At 37.6% G+C, this 19,056-nt stretch overlaps 1 protein-coding gene across 1 annotated transcript in view; it reads left to right on the top strand.

Annotated features, from left to right (window-relative positions):
- The window catches only part of LOC110680199 (fatty-acid amide hydrolase 2-B-like), a 37,791-nt gene extending 22,473 nt beyond the window's left edge, over positions 1-15,318 (top strand). The window contains 3 exon segments of the mRNA XM_021856018.1: positions 13,966-14,075; positions 14,078-14,224; positions 14,289-15,318. Coding sequence (XP_021711710.1) covers positions 13,966-14,075; positions 14,078-14,224; positions 14,289-15,076 — 1,045 coding nt within the window. The 3' untranslated portion in view covers positions 15,077-15,318.
- The last annotated feature ends 3,738 nt before the right edge of the window (positions 15,319-19,056 follow it).

The raw sequence follows: 19,056 nt of genomic DNA, 5'->3' as shown, positions 1-19,056 counted from the left end.
ATTATTGAGTGATTTTTCCAATCACACGTTGAATAGCAGTAACGGTTTGACTAAAGTGAATTTTGACGATATTTTATAATTGACATAACTAAACATATTGAAGGAATAGCTTCATGGTATCTTCAGCAAAGTTGTAGATTTTGACGAGATGAATAAGTTTGCTGAAGACAGTTTTTGTGTAAGGTTATCAGATTTTAAAATAAAAAGTTTTGAATTTTTCGTCGAAAATTACAGTTTAGTCAAACCGTTATTACTTATAAACTTGTGATTGGAAAAATTATTCAAAAATATATGTTAAAACTCAAGTTACATCTGATGTTCTGTAAAAGTCTCATTCGAAAATATTTCCATAAATAACTTAGATCTAACTTACAGTTGGTCATTTTGTATGGAAAATTGAAAAAGTTTCAAATGAATGTGAATAAGTTGGGGCCTTCCTTAGCCGAGTGGTTAGAGTCCGCGGCTACAAAGCAAAGCCATGCTGAAGGTGTCTGGGTTGGATTCCCGGTCGGTTTAGGATCTTTTCGTAATGGAAATTTTCTTGACTTCCCTGGGCATAGAGTATAATCGTACCTGCCATACGATATACGAATGCAAAAATGGAAACTTTGGCAAAGAAAGCTCTCAGTTAATAACTGTGGAAGTGTCATAAGAACACTAAGCTGAGAAGCAGGCTCTGTCCCAGTGAGGACGTTAATGCCAAGAAGAAGAAGAAGAATAAGAAGATGTGAATAAGTTCTCAGTTTATTCGACAAACCAGCTAAATATTTCATGGGTGCAACAGGGTAGCGGATCACAGGGATTTAGTTGAAATCTGAAAACGTAGCTCAATTTTGAAATCTTGAGCGATTTCACAAACCAGATTCTGGATTAACAGCTTAGCAGGCTTCTAGCAGCGAGGTACTTCTCGCTAAGCAAGAGCTCTTACCAGCTCGAAAGCGGAAATGGAATGAAACTGAATCCAACGAAGGCAGCATGTTTTATAACCTTGGAATAGCAGATGATGCTCCTCCCTTTTGTGCTCTTCGCTTTCTGATCGACCAATCTGGGAAATGGGTATGTGCTAATAATGTGTTGGGCTTGGAATTACTTGAAAATTGTGGAGAATACTAATACGTGAGAAATTGGTCGAACATGAATTCTTGGAATGATTGGCATTCCCTTAATATTCTATATGAGCTATTGATAATCAATAGTTTTCTTTATTATGACGGTAAATTTCGGATCCATGGGTGCCAACATTATTACAATTGTTGAATGAGAATGTCTTATCAAAAGCATTCTAAATATTTCGCAATTTTGTTACATGGGATAATATTCCTAATCAAGGTGTTCCCATAAAATATGGAACATAAAAGGCGCTGTTGGAAAAGCCACTTTATTTACAAACGTTGTGAAATGTTGAGCATTCACCCGACGGTACTGCAGCAGCGTCCGCGAGTACAATCGTACAACTCAAATGGTTGAGTCATAAATTATTCATGACAAATTAAATTTTGTATGAAGCCGTGAAATTGATTTAGGAATATTCGAAGTTATAAATAAAGTCGGAAATATTTCTCTTGTAACTCTTTTCCAAAAATTTAATGGCTCTGAAAAGAACCGATGGCTTTGTTAGCTTCGATGTTGTTACGGATAAATAACACTGCTCGGACCAGCAAAACTCAGGGGGCTTCTGGTATTTGCTCCTAACGGGATTGCTTCTTGACCACCAATGATGATTTCATCACTAGTCGAAATTTTGAAGCGCGGGTCAACAGCTCCTCGGCCGATGAAATTTGCGGCGGCGATGACGATGGCTGGGTGAACGCAAACAAGCGGTGAACCACAAAGCGAGAATGACTCGCCCGACCGTGTTCACAGTTCGACCGCAAATTCACCTGTAGACTGCTTCCTCTTCTTCTTCTAGGCGGCGGCAGCGGTGATGGCTTTGGCTTCGGACGGCATCTTCCCTCGCTCGCTCGACAGTTTGATTTGAGCGAAGCAAGACAAACGGGGGCGTCCTTCGCTATCGATGTCTGTGCCTGAGAAGCACGCCCGGTCAGAGCAAGCCGATCTGTCGCCTGCTGTGATGCGAGCCAATCGGAGAGTGGAAAGCAAATGACGTCAAATTTTCTCTAGCCACCCCTATTTATAGATTTGCTTGAAATCAACGTTCTATTTTAAAACAGTTATTAAACTATTTGGACAGGTATTTGAGATTCAGTAAGTAAACGACATGAAGCTTTGATGTCTTATCTTTCGATTGAGGTGCTAATCAAGAAATTTCGTTAAGCCAGCGAGAAGTTATAAACGTTTAAAATATTTCATGCCAGCGTAACGCTCTTGGTTTTGAAATTCCAATTTCACTCCTGTATAGAGAAGAAAGACGTACTTCTACGTCAAAAAATGTTTAAAAATTATATAAACGTAACGTTGTTACGAGGAAAATGTGTTATTAAAGCATGAAACGAGCTCACCAGACATTTTGATTCAGCGGTTTTCATTCAATCCACAGGAGCGTGCAACAGAATCAAAAGACCACACATTACTCCGAAACGAAAATCATTCGGCCGATGCGAAAAATAATCGAACTTTCTCGCTTGGGCCTTAACGACGCACGGTGGATACCTAAGACAACTTCATGAGCGCAGAAGTAAAACTTTACTTGGACTTGTGACAATACTTCCGAACAAATACTGAGTTTTCGGATGTTTTCGCAAATTGTGATCATACCGCTCTGATCTGCAAAAAGAATATTCATTAAAATATTGATTGAATCGTGTTAATGATTGTTACAAAAGTTATCTGCTACCTATTTGATTAGGTATATTTTTGTCCAATTTAATACAAATAACCCGTAAAACTTCTGGGACCCCGGATCCATTTTTTATAATAGAAACTTGGATTATCAAGTCTTCGGTTAATTACGTCAGACCTGTATAACATTTGAATGTGGTAATTAATTTAAAAATTGCTTTTCCAAAATATATTTTTTTTGAAATCAAATGTTTTAGAATAATTTCAAAAAAATGTGCATGAAGCAGGGCTGCAGACAACTAAGTGTCTTGAAACCAGGAAATTCAGAAACATCTTACCTGAAAAAAAAAACTAAACAGGTATCGAAAAGAGACCAAACACTAATAAATTGTTTATCCGTTTTGTTCCGAAACCTAACAGAAACCAGAAGAAAAAAGCTTGATTCCTTATGGAGTCAGGCCATACATTTCTTTGAGAATATTTTTAAAACTTTTCTTGAAAATTTCTCATGATATTAGGACAAATAATTTCATCAGGTGAGACAGATGGATAGATATCTTTATTGGAAAGATTTGCGTTTTCTTCAGGTTCATTTAGCGATTATTTCTTATGAAATCCCTCCAAGAATTTTCCTAAGGAATTCCTCCAAAAATTTTGATTCAGATATCGAAAAATGCAATCCAAATTTTTTTTCAAAAACTTCCAAAAATAAATACCTCAGAAATTCCATTAGGAATTCCTTTATGTATTATTTCGGATACTTTTCAAGAAAACCCTTGGTCCTTCAGGATGGCATCCAGTTATCAGTTTTTTCTAGAACATCCTTCAAGACTCCCGTTCAGAATATGTAGGAATATTGAACCAGAAACATCTCCAGATGTCCCCAAGGATTTCTCAGGATTTCCTACAAAATAATCCTTCAGAGTATCTTTAAGATTTGAACTACGAATTTCTTTAAGGATCTTTTTCTTCTTTCTGGCGTTACGTCCCAATTGGGACAGAGTTTAGTGTTCTTTTGAGTACTTCTACAGTTATTAACTGAGAATTTTTTACCGATTGAGCATTTTTGCATGTGTACATCGTGTGGCAGGTACGAAGATACTCTATGCCCTGGGATGTCGAGAGAATTTCCAACACGAAATTATCCTCGATCGGTGAAATTCGAACCCGTGATTTTCAGCTTGATCTTGCTGGATAGCTGCACGTTTTGTTACGGCTATCTGGGCCCCTTATCTAAGGATACTTTCTGGGGTGTCCGGCCATTTGGCCGAATGGGTCGTTTAGTCGAATGCCGTTTGGCCGAATCAAAAACAAAACCAAAATTATAAAAAAAATTTCAACGCTGATATGTACGATTCATAAGTGTGACAAAATAATTGATCTGCTGATCTTTATGATATGGCGAGACGTCATGTTTGTCGCTATATAAGTGCTCCAAGAGAATACATTAAATTGTCCATTCTTTCAGGACGAAGTTGTAAACTCGTGTCAAGATTCTGAACCCAAGGTTCGTCTCGGGCTACCAACGGTGTGCTAGGGTTTGAAATGTTTTTGATAATTTCATAAGAAATGTTCCTTTCTTTTAAACATAGGCTATTATTTCAACATGTACTGGTTTCATTACTACTGTCAATAATTTGGCTTATTTTTCAATTGGAAGTTTTACCTTATTCAAATCATCGGGAGTTCTTTAGATTTATATTGATATAACAATTATTTACATCACACCAGCTTAAATTTTTATAAGAGATTTTTCCTTCTTTTGATCATAGGCTGTTCTTCAATACTCTAATATTTTTGATGGTTAATGGAACTAAAGCTTATTATACGTACATAGAGTCTCATTAAAAATTAAAGCGAACGACTCGGTGAACAATTACGTTAGAGAAGCTAACTGTTCATTAGTTGGGAAAAGGAGAAGTCAAACTTGTGGTTGCTAGAAATTAATCAACTTGCTAAGTACTCTCTGAAGGATTGAAGAAAATCGATGTTACAGAAATACGAATAAGTCGTAAACCGTTTTAGTAACTGTTAGAAACAACAAACGCAATACGAAAACCTTTGCTAGCAGAGAAGTGAATAGATGCTTACATTTAGAATGTTCTACTTTCAGCATTGACTGTTCCTTGAACTAACACTAAAGAGCTATATATCAAGGATGGTTTATTCTTCTTTAAAAATAAACTGTGCTATGAAATTCAGCCTGGAAATTCATCACAACTGCATACTAAGTGTAGTTTACTATTGTTTTTAATTTCGGCCAAACGGCATTCGGCCAAATGACCCGAAAATCTTTCAGGAATTACTCCTGAGAATGCTCCTAATATTTCTTAGGGAATTCCTCCAGTAATTCAAGGAGATTTCTCAAGGAAATTTTCAAATATTTTTTCAAGCATTTTTCCAGGATTTTTTTCATGCATTTCTCCAGGGACATGTGAAAGAAAGTTTCCAGAAACCTGAGAAATGTGCACCAGATTCCGCTCATTTAAGGGAAATTATGTGTTCAAATGTCTATTATAAAATAACTTTTGTGTTGATCAATGCTATTTTTACGTCACAATGTAGCTCCAAATGTAAAAATAATTTGAAAAACTTTCACAAACAATTATTTAATTGCATTTGTTACTGCATCTAAGTGTTCCTATTTCCGTTACGGATAAACAGATTTCGTGACGAACTTACTAAAAATGCATTATTTCGAATTCAGTTGTTAATTCTGATATTTTTATGGTAAAACCATAGCTACTACTGCAATGAAGAAGGCTGTATACTAAAATCGACATTTCTTTGAAATTTTGTTTGAGTTTTTACATGAGCGGTTATTGGAACACACAAAAATACCTAGTGATTCAATAACCGCTCACGAGGTTTTGTGTTTTCAATATAAAGATTTATTTTATCAAATCAAAATAATGTCAGACGACTTCATTTGAAAGATGATTATATTGCTAGAATATATATATATGCGAAAAATTTGGGTTTCGACACGAAAAATCCATGTTTACACCAGTAAGCGGAAATTGGGACATGAGCGGATACTGGTGCACTGATGGTATTTCTAAAGCAAATCATGGAGTAATTTCTGTTAAAACTCGTTCTTTAAGCTCCATATGAAAGATATGGATCCCTAGAATAGAATTCTGGGCAGTTTTTGTGGGTATTGCCATTCTGGGCACAATGGCACAAGGGCACCTGGAACCTGTTTCAGAAGGAAATGGTACATGTCATAGTCAGTAATTTATACGGATGTAGGGTACGACGGTTCAAATTTCAACGGGTCCCAGTAGGGTATGGTGTGGATATTTTCAGACCATCATGCGACAGCTCAAAATTCATGATTTTTCATCCAGATCTTAACATTTCCAATCCAAAATAATCCTCGACCGGTGGAATTCGAAAACAATATTCTCTAAGCAATCGGTATCATTCGACAAGACCTAATTGATGTCTCTTTCATCTATGAGTAAAACTAGGTCCGTCCGACTCGGTCTCAGATTGGTCCATCGGTAGTGCAAAAGGTACCCAAGTTTGACAGATCGCAGTACACTTTTCACGGCATTCTAGATTACCTTATGAGCCATGAAATTTTAAGCAACTGCAAGGGACATGGAGGTCTTTTATGTGTCTTTGGTAAAACGACATTTTATCGCTGACGAATTTTAACGTTTGACAGCAATCAAAAGATCAGTTCAAATGGGGCTTAGGAAAATCTCCAGGAATTCCTTCAAAAATTCCTCTTGAAATATATCCAGAGATGTCTCCAGGAATTCATTCGGAGATTCCTCCAAGGATTTTACCAGAAAATCCTCCAAGAAATCTGTCCCGTAATCTCTATAGGGATTTCTTCAGGGATTTCATCAGGGCAATGCCATTTTTTTATGAAGCATCTTAGACCGTTTCTGAAACCGCTCATGGATTACCAGGAGCAATTCCTTCAAAAATTATTCCAGGAGTTTTTGCAGGGATTCCTTTATTTAGAAATTTTAAAAGGAGTTCCTGAAAGAATGCCTCCAGTGATCCCTTTATAGATTCCTCCAGTAAAATCTTTCCTTCATAATTTTTACCGAGATTTCTCCAAGGACTATTTAGACTATCTCTACAAAAATTCTTGCAAAGATATCTTCAAGGCTTTCTCCAGTAATTGTTCCAGGAGTTACACTAGGATAATCTCTTCAAGCATTATTCAAGATATTTCTCCATTGTTTCCTCCAAGGATTCCTCCACGGATACAGATATATCCCCAAGTAGGCATCTCAAGATTCTTTCAGAAATTATTCCGAAGATTTTTTCCGGAATTCTCGAACGATTTGCTCCCAAGATTTTTTCCAGGAATCCCTCCAGGTATTTCATCAGGAATTTCTCCAGGTGCTCTGCATCTCACGAATTCCACAAGAATTTCATCCAGGAATTCTACTAGAGTTACTACAAGGAAAATCGCTGCATGACTTACTCCAAGGATCTCTTCAGAAAACAGGGATTCCCCTGAGATTCATCGCGAGATTCGTTCTGGGCCTTCAAAAAAGCATCCAAGAATTCTTCTAAGAGTTCCTCTTGGAATTCTTCCAGAGATTCTCCCATGAATTCCTGCATGAATTTCATCAGAAATTATTCTAACAATTTCTCCAGGAAAATTTCTCTAGGAATTCCACCAGTAAAATCTCTAGAGTGATGCTTCCTGGGATACCTCCAAGGGTTCTTCCAAAGATGCCTCCAGGAGTTCTTCAGTAATTACAGGGTGTCTACTCGTTTACATAAATGAAATTCCCTGATATTTCCAGGTTTTTTTCAGGTTCTACAAAATAATTCCAGGATTAAGAAATATTCCAATTTCAGACATATAAAAAGTTATTGACAAAATAATTTGCTTCAATTCGTTTCAAGCTTCCAAATATTTTGTCGAAGCTATTTAAAGGTAGAACAATTTCAAAGCTTAAGTTTTTGTCCACTGAATTGTATTTGATACAAAGCCTAGATTGTACACTCCCGTGCATAAGTTTGGGTTCACCCCCTCAAAAACATACAAAAGTGTTCTGTCCATATCTCTGTGATTACAAGTCCAATTCAAACTCTTTAAGCCGCATTTGAAAGGCAAAGAGTTATTCTTACTTCGTATGTATTTTTCCAAAAACATTTTTTTAATTTTGTATACTAAATTTATACTGTAAGTTGTAAAATTTTTCAAAAAACACACTGAAAAATCATATCTAATTTCCTCAGCATTGGGTCGACCAAAATTTTAAATCAAGGTGTCATTAGAATCGTAATCTTATATTCTTTGAAGAGACCCCACGAAATTTCGGCGGAAAAATCTGGAAAGTATTCAAAATCATTGAAACAGTCAGTCAAGTCATCGTGCAAAAGTTTGGGTTCACCCCTCAGTATGATGCAAATCGTGCAAAAGTTTGGGTTCACCCCTCAGTATGGTGTATCGTGCAAAAGTTTGGGTTCACCTGAACTTACTTAAATCTGTGAAATCTCAAACCAATCATGTACGCGCCATTGAAGCTTTAAACTATTAAAATCGGTTGAAAAATGACAGAGATATTGACAAAAATGATGTGCGTGTGGCTCAGATGAACCCAAACTTTTGCACGATTTGCATCATACTGAGGGGTGAACCCAAACTATTAATATTTCACAATTAAAATTACATGTCGTAAAACATGTTTTTCGATAAATATTTCAATTATTTTCTAAAGGAATTTCACCAGACATTAATTCAAGTATTTGCCCAAAGATCCAGATGTTACTCCGAAGATTTACTCAGGCTAGGATAGATGGATGGATTTCTTTATTTGTGAAATTTGCACCACTAGGCTAGCTCACGACTTAAATGTCTCCAGGAGTTCATGTAGTGACTATTTCCCATGGAATCCCTTCGAGAATTTATCTAAGGAATTCGTAAAAGAATTATGTTTTATGATAATATGTTTCGACTGGACAATTTGTTAGCTTATTTTGAGAGTTTCGGCTTACAGTCTTTCAAAATTGCGTTGATTAATTACTTATCATCGCCGACGTTTCGGTCCGGCTATTGGACCTGAAGATGGTCCAATAGCCGGACCGAAACGTCGGAGATGATAAGTAATTAATCAACGCAATTTTGAAAGACTGTAAGCCGAAACTCTCAAAATAAGCTAATTATGTTTTAGATATCTCAAAAACACGACCTGGTTTTGCCATTTGTAACCACAGAAATTAAATCAGAGATCGTCAGCAATGTCTTTACTGATTCTATCGGATGTTTTCCAAGAAAGACCTAAGTCCTCCAAGATTTTACCCAGTGATTCTTCCATCAATTTTCCTTGGACATCCTCTAAGACTTTCGTTTAGAGCTTCTTCAAAAAATCAACCAGAAGTTTCTTCAAAGATGTATCTAGGGATTTCTTAAAAATTGTCCTTCATAATTTCTTTAAGATTTCAACTTCAAATTTTTCTAAGGATGACTCCGCGAATTACTCTGATTTCTTTAGGAATTACTACAGTAATCCTTTAAAGATTTCTCAAGGAAGTCTTTAATGATTTGTCCAAGTATACTTCCAGGATTTTTTTTAGGCTTTCCTGCCTGAAAATGTGAAGGCAATTTTTCAGAAATTTGAGAAAATTTTCAATTCGTGAGGTATTTCTGAAGCAAATTTTAAAGCAAACTCTGATGAAATTTGTGTAAGTTTTTAAGTCACACGGTTACTAGAAGAACTCATAGACCCTTGAAGAATTTTTTGAAGATTTTCTTGTTAAATTGTTGGGATAATTGAAAAAAAAGCAAAAAATATGTGTATAATTTTCTGGTAAAATGCTACAGTGTTAATTAGTATGGAAACTGTTATCACTTGTGTAAGTTCCATGGGATTTTATGAGAAATGTTTTGAAGAATTGCAGTTGTAAGTGAATGAAAAACCGAATTTAGTACTATACCATTTAATTCCACTACAGTTTGTATCCTTTGACAAATACGCGTATTTCGACCTCAACTGAAAGGCCATCTTTAGTGTCGTGTACTAGACTCGACTGCAGTTGTGATCATTCGATGAAATTCTGGAGAAGTCTAGAAGAATTCTATGATAAAACACAGGGTCGAGTTTGAGGGGAAACCTCTGAACAATTTCTTTCAAAAACTGTGGAATTGACCTTTGCGGTTTTTCTTGGAAAAAATACAGTAAACATTCTCAGAAGATCTCCTACAGTAACAACTAGAAAATTCGGTTGAAGGATTAATGGAAAAATATCTAGAGAAAGTCCTCATATAGTGTTTCCTGGAGCAAATTCTGGATAAATTACTCAAGATCTTTTATAAAAATCTCTGGGAGAATATCTAAGAGAATTGGCAGAGGAATCTTCAGAAGAATTTCGTGCGATATCCTGATAGGAATCCCTGGAAGTATCCCAGAGGAAATCTCCAGAGAAACAACTAGGATTATTCCTGAAGGTTTTCCTCGAGAAATCTGAGATTAAAATTTAAAGAATTAGTTGAAAAGTCTCGTAACAGTCACCGAAGGTTTCTCTTATGCCTACATCATTTAGCATCAGAATTCACTGCAAGCAAGATATGAAAAAAGTGATTTTAGAGACCATTTTGATAAAAAAAAACTTCAGAAACCTTTCATCAAAAATAGAGACAATCATGTCTTGGGAAGTCGATAAGATTCACTGAAAACCTAAAGGAGGGTTTTGATAGCGGCGCAGCCGAATTTTTTTGGGGAGTTTCTACGTGAAAGTCATTTGTCATGTACACATTCTACCATGAATTACTGCCTCAAAGAAATTTCCCTGATTGTTAGTGAAATTCCCTGAGAATTCCAGGTTTTTTCCAGGTTTCACAAAATTCCCTGATAATTCCAGGTTTTCCAGGTTTTTCCAGGTAGTAGACACCCTGAATTAGTTACTTAGATAATCCTTCCCACACAGGAGTTTCTCCAGGGATAACTCTGAGAAAATCTCTAAAATGATTCCCGCAGAGAAATCCAGTTATTTTGACAGAAATTCCTACAAGGCTCCAGAAAATCTCTTGATGGTTTCCTCTTGAAATTGTTCCAGAAATGAGGTGGTAGAGAATAGACCGTATATTTTAATGAAATATGCTTTTCGTCTACGTAGTCTTTATTATAAAAAAAAAACGTTGAAAAAATGAAGACTGTGTAGCCGTAAGGCATGTTTTATGTTCCAGAGATTTCTTCAGGAATTCCTCCAGAGATTTCCTCGGGAATCCCCCCATAGACTCATGCAAGAATTTCTTCAGTTTTTTTTTCGATAAATTTCACCGAGGATTCTTCTAGAGATTTTTAAAGAGGTTCCTTAATGGATTGCTCCAGGAATTCATGGGTGGAATTCGTGGGGTAATCTCTGTAGGAATTTATAGAGCAGATATTAGATTTTTTGAGGTCTTGAACGAATCTCTGAAGAAGTTTAAAAGGAAAAACTTGAAGGATTACCTGGAAAAATCATAGGAATAATTCATGTAGTGAATTTCCTGGGAGAGTTCCTGAAGGAAATCCTTGAGGAATCTCTATAGGAATTGAGGAAGTTATTTCTTGTAGAATCCTTTAATAAGTTATCGGTGGAATCTCTGGAAGAATTTCTGAAGCGATCTCTGGAGAAAATCTCAGAAATAATTCTTTGAAAAATATCGAAAGAACTACTTGAGGAGTTTCTGGAGATATCACTGGAGAAATATCTGAAGTACTCCTTTAAGAAATTGTCGTTAAACTAGAGAAAGCCTTGAGAACATCCCCAATAGAGATTTTCCTAGAGAAATTCTCAGGTCTTTCTGGAAGAATTTTTAGAGGAATATAAGGAGAAATCACTTGAAGAATCTTTGGAAGAATCTCTGAAGAACTATTTAATGAATCCTGGAAAAAATTCCTGAGTAATCCAACAAAATGCATATCTGTGAAATTTGAATAATCCTTGGAAAAATCCCAGGAGGATTTCTGGAGCCCTATCAGAATCGGTCTAGAAAATCTGGTACCGAAAAAAGGGCTTCCTGGAGGAATCTAACGGCTTTCGGAAGGAATCGATAAAACATTCAATGAACGATATCCTAAAGGAAATTCTAAATATCATGATGTTCTTGAGTTTCTGACGAAATATCTAAAGGATTTCCTCGACATTTTTATTAGGTCAATCCTGAAGATACTTCTTAACATTTTTGCATTAATGTTTGCAAGGTCTTTGAAAGAAACCATAGAATAATTTTAAATAAATATCTGGAAGTAAAGAAGCATTAGTTGAGGTAAATCGTTGGTTAATAATATACTCTGATAACAGCAACAGCAGCACTTTTTGACGAACAATGAATACACCACACTTCGGTTGCAACGACCAACAATCATGGAACCAATGACGTGTTTGTTCGAACTGTTTTATATATGGGTGGACAGTTCGTACTTACCTCGAACAGTTCGCGCGAATATTGAACGATTTTTTTTTCTGAACAAACGTTCGTGCATTGCGCGCGTAGTGTAATCAAGGCTTTAGATTGAATTGTTTTACCAAGGGTCAATTCAAGAATAATATCACGCTGCAAAGTGGAAGAGGGGGTCAAGCATAGCTTGACAAGCCTTAAAAAACTTTTGGAGGTCTTATAAAAAAGCGTGAGAAAGAAAGAGGGGGGGGGTATTGAAAAAGCTCTCATTAAGCGTGACATAATTTGTGTACCATCCCATGTTTTAGCGAGTTGATTAAAGTTCATGCCCGAAAGGATCCTCACTGAACAGCTCAAATAGCGTCTTGATTGCGGCGCGCCGAATTTTTTTCAATTAAAGAGTTTTCTAGCAAATAGGGCAATTTGCCCAATGTTGAACGGCTAAAAATCTCACCTATTGTTGAACAGTCCGTGTATTTCTTATATCGTGTAGTTCCAAAGAATTTTCTTCACAGACCTCTAAAATGTTTTTTTTTTTGCAATTCCGTTGCATATCTGCCTACTTTTTATTAACAGAATGGACCACATAACAGCCTACTTTTCCAACCACACAAAACAATGCCGAAAAGTGCTACTTTTCAGCATTGAAAACTGTATTGAAAAGTACTGCCCATAACTGCAAAACAGTCACATTCGACATTTTTGACAAATTGGAATTAATACCATGGAGAGTCATCAAATGATAAATACTTTCGATCACCTTACTGAAATCTGTGAGATTGTTCTAGAAAATTCGATAAAAATCCCAAGTTGTTTTGTCACATTGGTAATAATAACCGCATAATAGTCACATTGAGATTATAAATGATTCTCATAAAGCAAGGGCACTGAAATTTCTATCAGAATTATTTTATGACAATTCACCTAGTATGCGATATGAGTTGTTCAAAATATCAGCCTCAAATAAGCACTTTTGAGTTACTGGTAATTTTTAGAAATTTTAGTTTCCTTCCATACTGCCATAAAACGCACACTTGGTATTCCATTTACTCAATGCCTACTTTTGTCGAATGTTACAAATATGCAGTTATGGGCAGAGTAACACTTTTCAGTTCTGTTTTCGGAGTTGCCAAAATTATACCTGAGTGCGTCCATACACCATTCTTCAAATTAGTCTGGATTTTTCAATGACTTAATCAACTAGCTTCTGATTCCACATCCGTCGGATGATCCAAATCTGATTCAGGTAAGGGATTCTAACTTGGAATCGGATCTCTAGCAGACGTAGGGGAGACAATCAGTTTACTCTATGAAAAGTCGTTCTTTTCATGTGGTCGTTCGTCTAAGCAATTCGGCACATGAAGAATTAAATAAACAAAAATATAGTAGGGTGTAGAGCAACTTGGACACTTCCATGATTCACTTTGGCATGAGGGGTTTTTCTCGGCCGAATTGTCTGGAACTATGCAATAAGAAGCACTGTAATACGACGCATATTTTGGGCGTACCAACCGGTAGGCATTTTTTTGATTTCAGATTTTCTGAACTACTCGATGGAACGTTTAGTAAAGCCGCTCACTGCCGTGCCTGAGAAGCTTGACGGGGATCTCGTTCTTCACAGAAGTCTTACGAAGAACGCTATAGCCTTATAACCTCTCTTATCGTTTGTGGGTTTACAGCTCCACTGTTTTCGTCTGTGTTCATCCGTTTCCTCGCTATATTTCCATTTTCACCATTCTGAAACTGCTGAAAGTGCTCCTTTCACTTTGCATCCACTGCTGTTTTATTGGTCAGCATAGAAGACACTGCTGTGATTCATACAAAAGTTATTAATGATCAATCTTTTCTACTCTTTTCTCTCCCAGGTGGGAAAGTACCAACACCATCCATGGTCGCACATGCAATCCGTACGACAATAATCGCATCGTCGGTGGATCGAGCGGTGGTGAGGGTGCCATCCAGGCTGCGGCCGGTTCCCCTTCGGACTTGGGTCGGACATCGGAGGTTCCATCCGGATGCCGGCGTTCTTCAACGGAATCTTCGGACACAAACCGTCCCGGAATGTGGTCTCAAACGACGGACAGTACCCTCAGGCGATCAGCGACGAACAGGAGATGTTCCTTGGTTTGTTGGATTTTTGATCTTCCAAACAATTACAGATTGATCATCGGAATTATTTCTATTTTAGGAATTGGACCGATGTGTCGCTACGCGACGGATCTCAAACCTATGCTGCGGATAATCGCGGATCAGAACGCAGCGAAGCTAAGACTGGACGAACCCGTTGACCTGAAGCAGGTTCGATTCTTCTACCAACAGAACGACGGAGGCGGTTTGCTAGTGTCCCCGGTCGACCTGGATATCCGCGACGCCATGGAGAAGGTGATGGCTCACTTCCGCAGCACCGTTAAGGCCGAAGTTCGGAAGGTGTACCTGGACAAGCTGCGCAAGTCGGCTCCCATCTGGTTCGGTAACATGAAGCACAAGGAGAACATTTCGTTCGACGCGCAACTGGACAATCTGGAAGACAAGATCAATCCGTACGTGGAGGCTCTGAAGTGGATGATCGGGCAGTCGAATCATACCTTTGTGGGTATCATGACTGCGATCACCGAACGGAAGGGAATCCAGTACGGAACAGATAAGTACCATTACATGGTCAAACAGCGGGATGAACTCCTGCAGGAGATGAAAACCATGCTCGGGGACAACGGAGTGTTCATCTACCCGACCCATCCGACGGTGGCGCCTTACCACAACGAACCGATCGTGAGGGCGTTGAACTTCAGCTATACCGGAATCATCAACGTGTTGGGATTCCCGGCGACGGCAGTACCTCTGGGGTTGGGTCGGGAGGGTTTGCCAATCGGGCTGCAGGTCGTGGCCAACGTGAACCAGGACAGGCTATGCTTGGCCGTAGCGTGCGAGCTGGAACGTGCCTTCGGTGGATGGGTTGCACCGGAGGTTTTGGCCTAGCCGGCGAACGGGGGGACACGAGGGATAATGATACGATGGGACCAGTGATCAACGAGACGTTACTGCAGGAAACTAATGTGAACTTACTATTTTGTGTTTGCTGACACGTACATACAAACGAGCTTCAGAGGTATTTGTATGCGTTTGCGAATGCAGTCGAGCATTTCGGCACCGGCCTTTTACTGTTTAGTGTATTGATATATTTTTTTATGGAGAAAATATACATGGTATAAAATGGTTAACACATTTAACAAATTCTTTTGATGACCTTTAATAATTATTTTTTGGGACCTTCCCAAGCCGAGTGGCTAGAGTTCGCAGCTACAAAGCAAAGCCATGCTGAAGGTGTCTGGATTCAATTCCCGGTTGGTCCTGGATCTTTTCGAAATGAAAATTTCCTTGACTTACCAGGGCATTAGTATCATCGTACCTGCCACACGATAAACAAATGCTAAAATGGCAATTTTGGCAAAGAAAGCTCTCAGTTAATAACTATGGAAGTGCTCATTGAACACTAAGCTGAGAAGCAGGCTCTGTCCCTATGAGGACGTAATTTCAAGAAGAAGAAAAATAATACAGTCGACTCTCCACATCTCGATGTTCTACACCTCGATATCTTTCCCTATGTCGATGATTTCATAAGTCCCTTCAGTCTGCAAACATTTTCACTTTCCATATCTCGATATCCTCCTTATCTCGATATCTCCATATCTCGATGTGTTTCTGTTGATTTTTCGTTCTCAATTTTGTCTCCGTATATCGATATGACCAATATCGAAGGTTACTAGACCAAAGTTTTGGGATTCAAAACAAATTAGGAGCTCAAAATGACGTCTGTTTGTGTATTACTTTCTTGGCAACGGAGTGTTTTTCAATCTAGTATTCATCAAAAATTCGTTCTTTGTCTCGATCTCTCCCTATCTCGATGGTCCCTTCGATATCGAGATGTGGAGAGGCAACTGTAATAATTATTTCAGGTATTTCTGGTTGAGTACTTGTGAAAACTGTATGAATGGACTTCTGGGAGAAACTTGGAAAAAAGTATATGTAATCACAGCAAGTTTCATTGCAATTCCGAGGGAGATTTTCTAGATGAAACTTTTTAAAAATACCTGAAAGTGGTATTGTCAAGTACAACATAATCACGAATTCTTGATGGAGTTTCTGACTCGCGGAGGAATTCTGAAAAAAGCTGGAGATCATTTATAGAGCAAGTTCTTGGCACAAAATTATCAATGACTGTTTGCAGAAATTCCTGGATAAATTTCTGATAAAAATCTAATCAAATCGCAAGAACAGTTTATGGAAAAATTATTGACAGTATTTTGGAAAAATGTCTTTCAAAATGGGAAAACTTCTGCTAGAATCACTTTCATAGTCATTGCAAGCACTAAGCAACATGTTTAGCCCGATATATCCTAAGATATCTGGTCTAAAGAAACACGTGAGTCACATAACATATGTGGAACTCGGAAGCCACAGCAAGTTGAAAAGTTGTACCCACTTTCAGCTGCTGACAAGTGGTAAACAAACTAAACTAGATAGAAGACATCGAGTGTCATTGCCAACGGTAAACAAAAAACACATGATTCGAGCAATAGACCAGTTGCTGCAAAGATTGCAGACATTACGATCAGGGAACGCTGAAAAGCAATGTCTGACGATAAGACATTTTTTTTTCATAATTTGTTAATGATTTCTTTCATAATCTCCAATATTCAGGTTTCATAACCACAGAATGTTTACTAACGCGAAAAAGCTTTTGTTTTTCAAAATCCTTCCGTTCATTCATCTAAAAATGCTTTGTTTTATATCCTGCAAATAAATATTAAAAGAATATGTTGATCAGTCCACCGTCCGAGAACACTCTCCCTGTTCTGTGCATACAGCAGCCAGTATTTATAGCTCAGAAATCCAATAGATACGAACAAGTAAAATGTACCACAGTCATAGGGTAGTGTAATGACTATCACTTGATATAGGTAGACATGACAGTCCTTTCCCCTTTAGAAACTTTGCAATAACTCTTTAAAAAGACAATAATTACAATAATTCATACAATGAGCAATCGAAAATATACCCAGAAAATTCCACAATTTTAATTTCAACTCACAAATTTGATTATGATTACAACAAAACATTCGAACCATTGGATTCACACTGCTCAACATTACATTTGAAAATTCGTCAACACTAAAGAACAATTCCGTTCATCTCAATACAGTAATCGCTTCACAAAAGAACAACTTTTTTCAAAATAAACGACGATTTCGTCAGCTCTAGAGAACAATTTGGTTCAACTCATATCGGCAATTTCACCACACTTTTCAAAAACAAATGAAATTGGCAATTCGACACCCCAAAGAAAAACGATTATCCCCAACACACGTTTCCATGATCCTCGTCGCCACTTTTATATCCTGTAAATAAAGAATAAAATAATATGTTAATCAGTCCATCGTCCGAGAACACTCTCCCTGTTCTGTGCATACAGCAGCCAGTATTCATAGCTCAGAAATCCAATAGGTACGAACAAGTAAAATGTGCCAGAGTCATAGGGTAGTGTAATGACTATCACTTGATATAGGTAGACATGACAATGTTAGAAACAACATACACGGAGACGGAATTCACTCAATTTTGGGTTGTTTCAACGCAATTCCGTAGTTCAGCCCAATAACTCAATTTTGGCTAAATTTTCAAGGTCCCCACTAGGTAGTTTGGCTTTAATTCCATTAGAAAAATATACCCAATTTTGGGTTGATTTAACGCAAAATTGAGTTCTTTCGACCCAAACATAAGAAAAGTTGCATTTACCCAAATTTGGCTTATTGGGCCAAAGTACCCCCATTGGGTAGATGCAGCTCTCTCTATTTTTGACAACATTCGTGTGGGAGAAAGAGAAAACCGAGAGATTTTGGGTTGAAACTATAATCGATATACTTAATTTTGGGTAAAGTAAACTCAAAAATTAGGTAAAAATATTTCTCCGTGTAGATAGCTTTTACATTGACTCAATTATCTCGGATATGAGAGGCCGAAATCTAATTCTAAAGCTGTACCAAAAATAATTATTTCCATTCTCTTTGTAGCCACTCTGAATATATGTTATCTTTAATTCATTTCAATACAACACGCTAAACTTGTTCCGCTCAAAAATGGGTACCGAGCGCACAAAATCGGCCTCATTTCGTGCAGCACATATTCAGTGCAAAGGGGGCTGACACAGTTTTGTGCAAACAGTGGTGAACAAAACTGAATTAGTGAATTACGCACAGAAGAGGAGAATTTGCTTCTCCACGCTTGCAGAATTTGCTTCTATTTTTGTTTTGCTTCATAAAAAACAAATTTTAAAGTTTTTCAGGGATTTTTCATTCGAATAGCCGCAGCGGAAGCAAATGGGGAAAAACTTTCGCATTTGCGATCGTCTTCCGGCTTTTCGCTAGAAAACTCCCCATCTTACCAACGGCCAACGGATTACCTGCTTTTCTCATGTCCACAGTTGATCAGCAGATGATTTCTCATTTCATTTTGTATAGGAAAGCTACTCACAGAATGAGTGTGACCTACACAGAATTTTCACTCAGTCAGCTAGTTCTGCATTGGTTGCCTCATTCTGTGTAGTTTGAACATATACAGCGCTGGCTAAGCGTGAATATCGATAATGAATATTGTATAACTCTTTTGACATTTCGATGTCCTTATACCAGCATGCAAATATTAAAGTGGGTATCACTTCTTGAGCTCGAGTTCCACTTATGTTATGTGCGTGAGTGCTACTAGAAGCTAGTGGAGCATTACCTTCGTCTCGCGAGCCGAGATGTGCAGTAAGAAGAATGGGAGTATCTTGATTGATGAACGTGAAGTGATTGAAAGGTGGAAGCAGCACTTTGAAGAACACTTTAATGGTGCTGAGAACGTAGGCAATGAGGGTCAAAACAACGCAGGAAATTTCTAGGACAGTGGAGCGAACAATGGAA

The sequence above is a fragment of the Aedes aegypti genome, unplaced genomic scaffold, assembly GCF_002204515.2.
Source record: "Aedes aegypti strain LVP_AGWG unplaced genomic scaffold, AaegL5.0 Primary Assembly AGWG_AaegL5_hic_scaff_1027_PBJ_arrow, whole genome shotgun sequence".
Taxonomy (NCBI): Eukaryota; Metazoa; Arthropoda; class Insecta; order Diptera; family Culicidae; genus Aedes; species Aedes aegypti.
The sequence above is the reverse complement of the archived record's forward strand: the minus strand, read 5'-3'. Positions and strand labels throughout refer to the sequence as shown.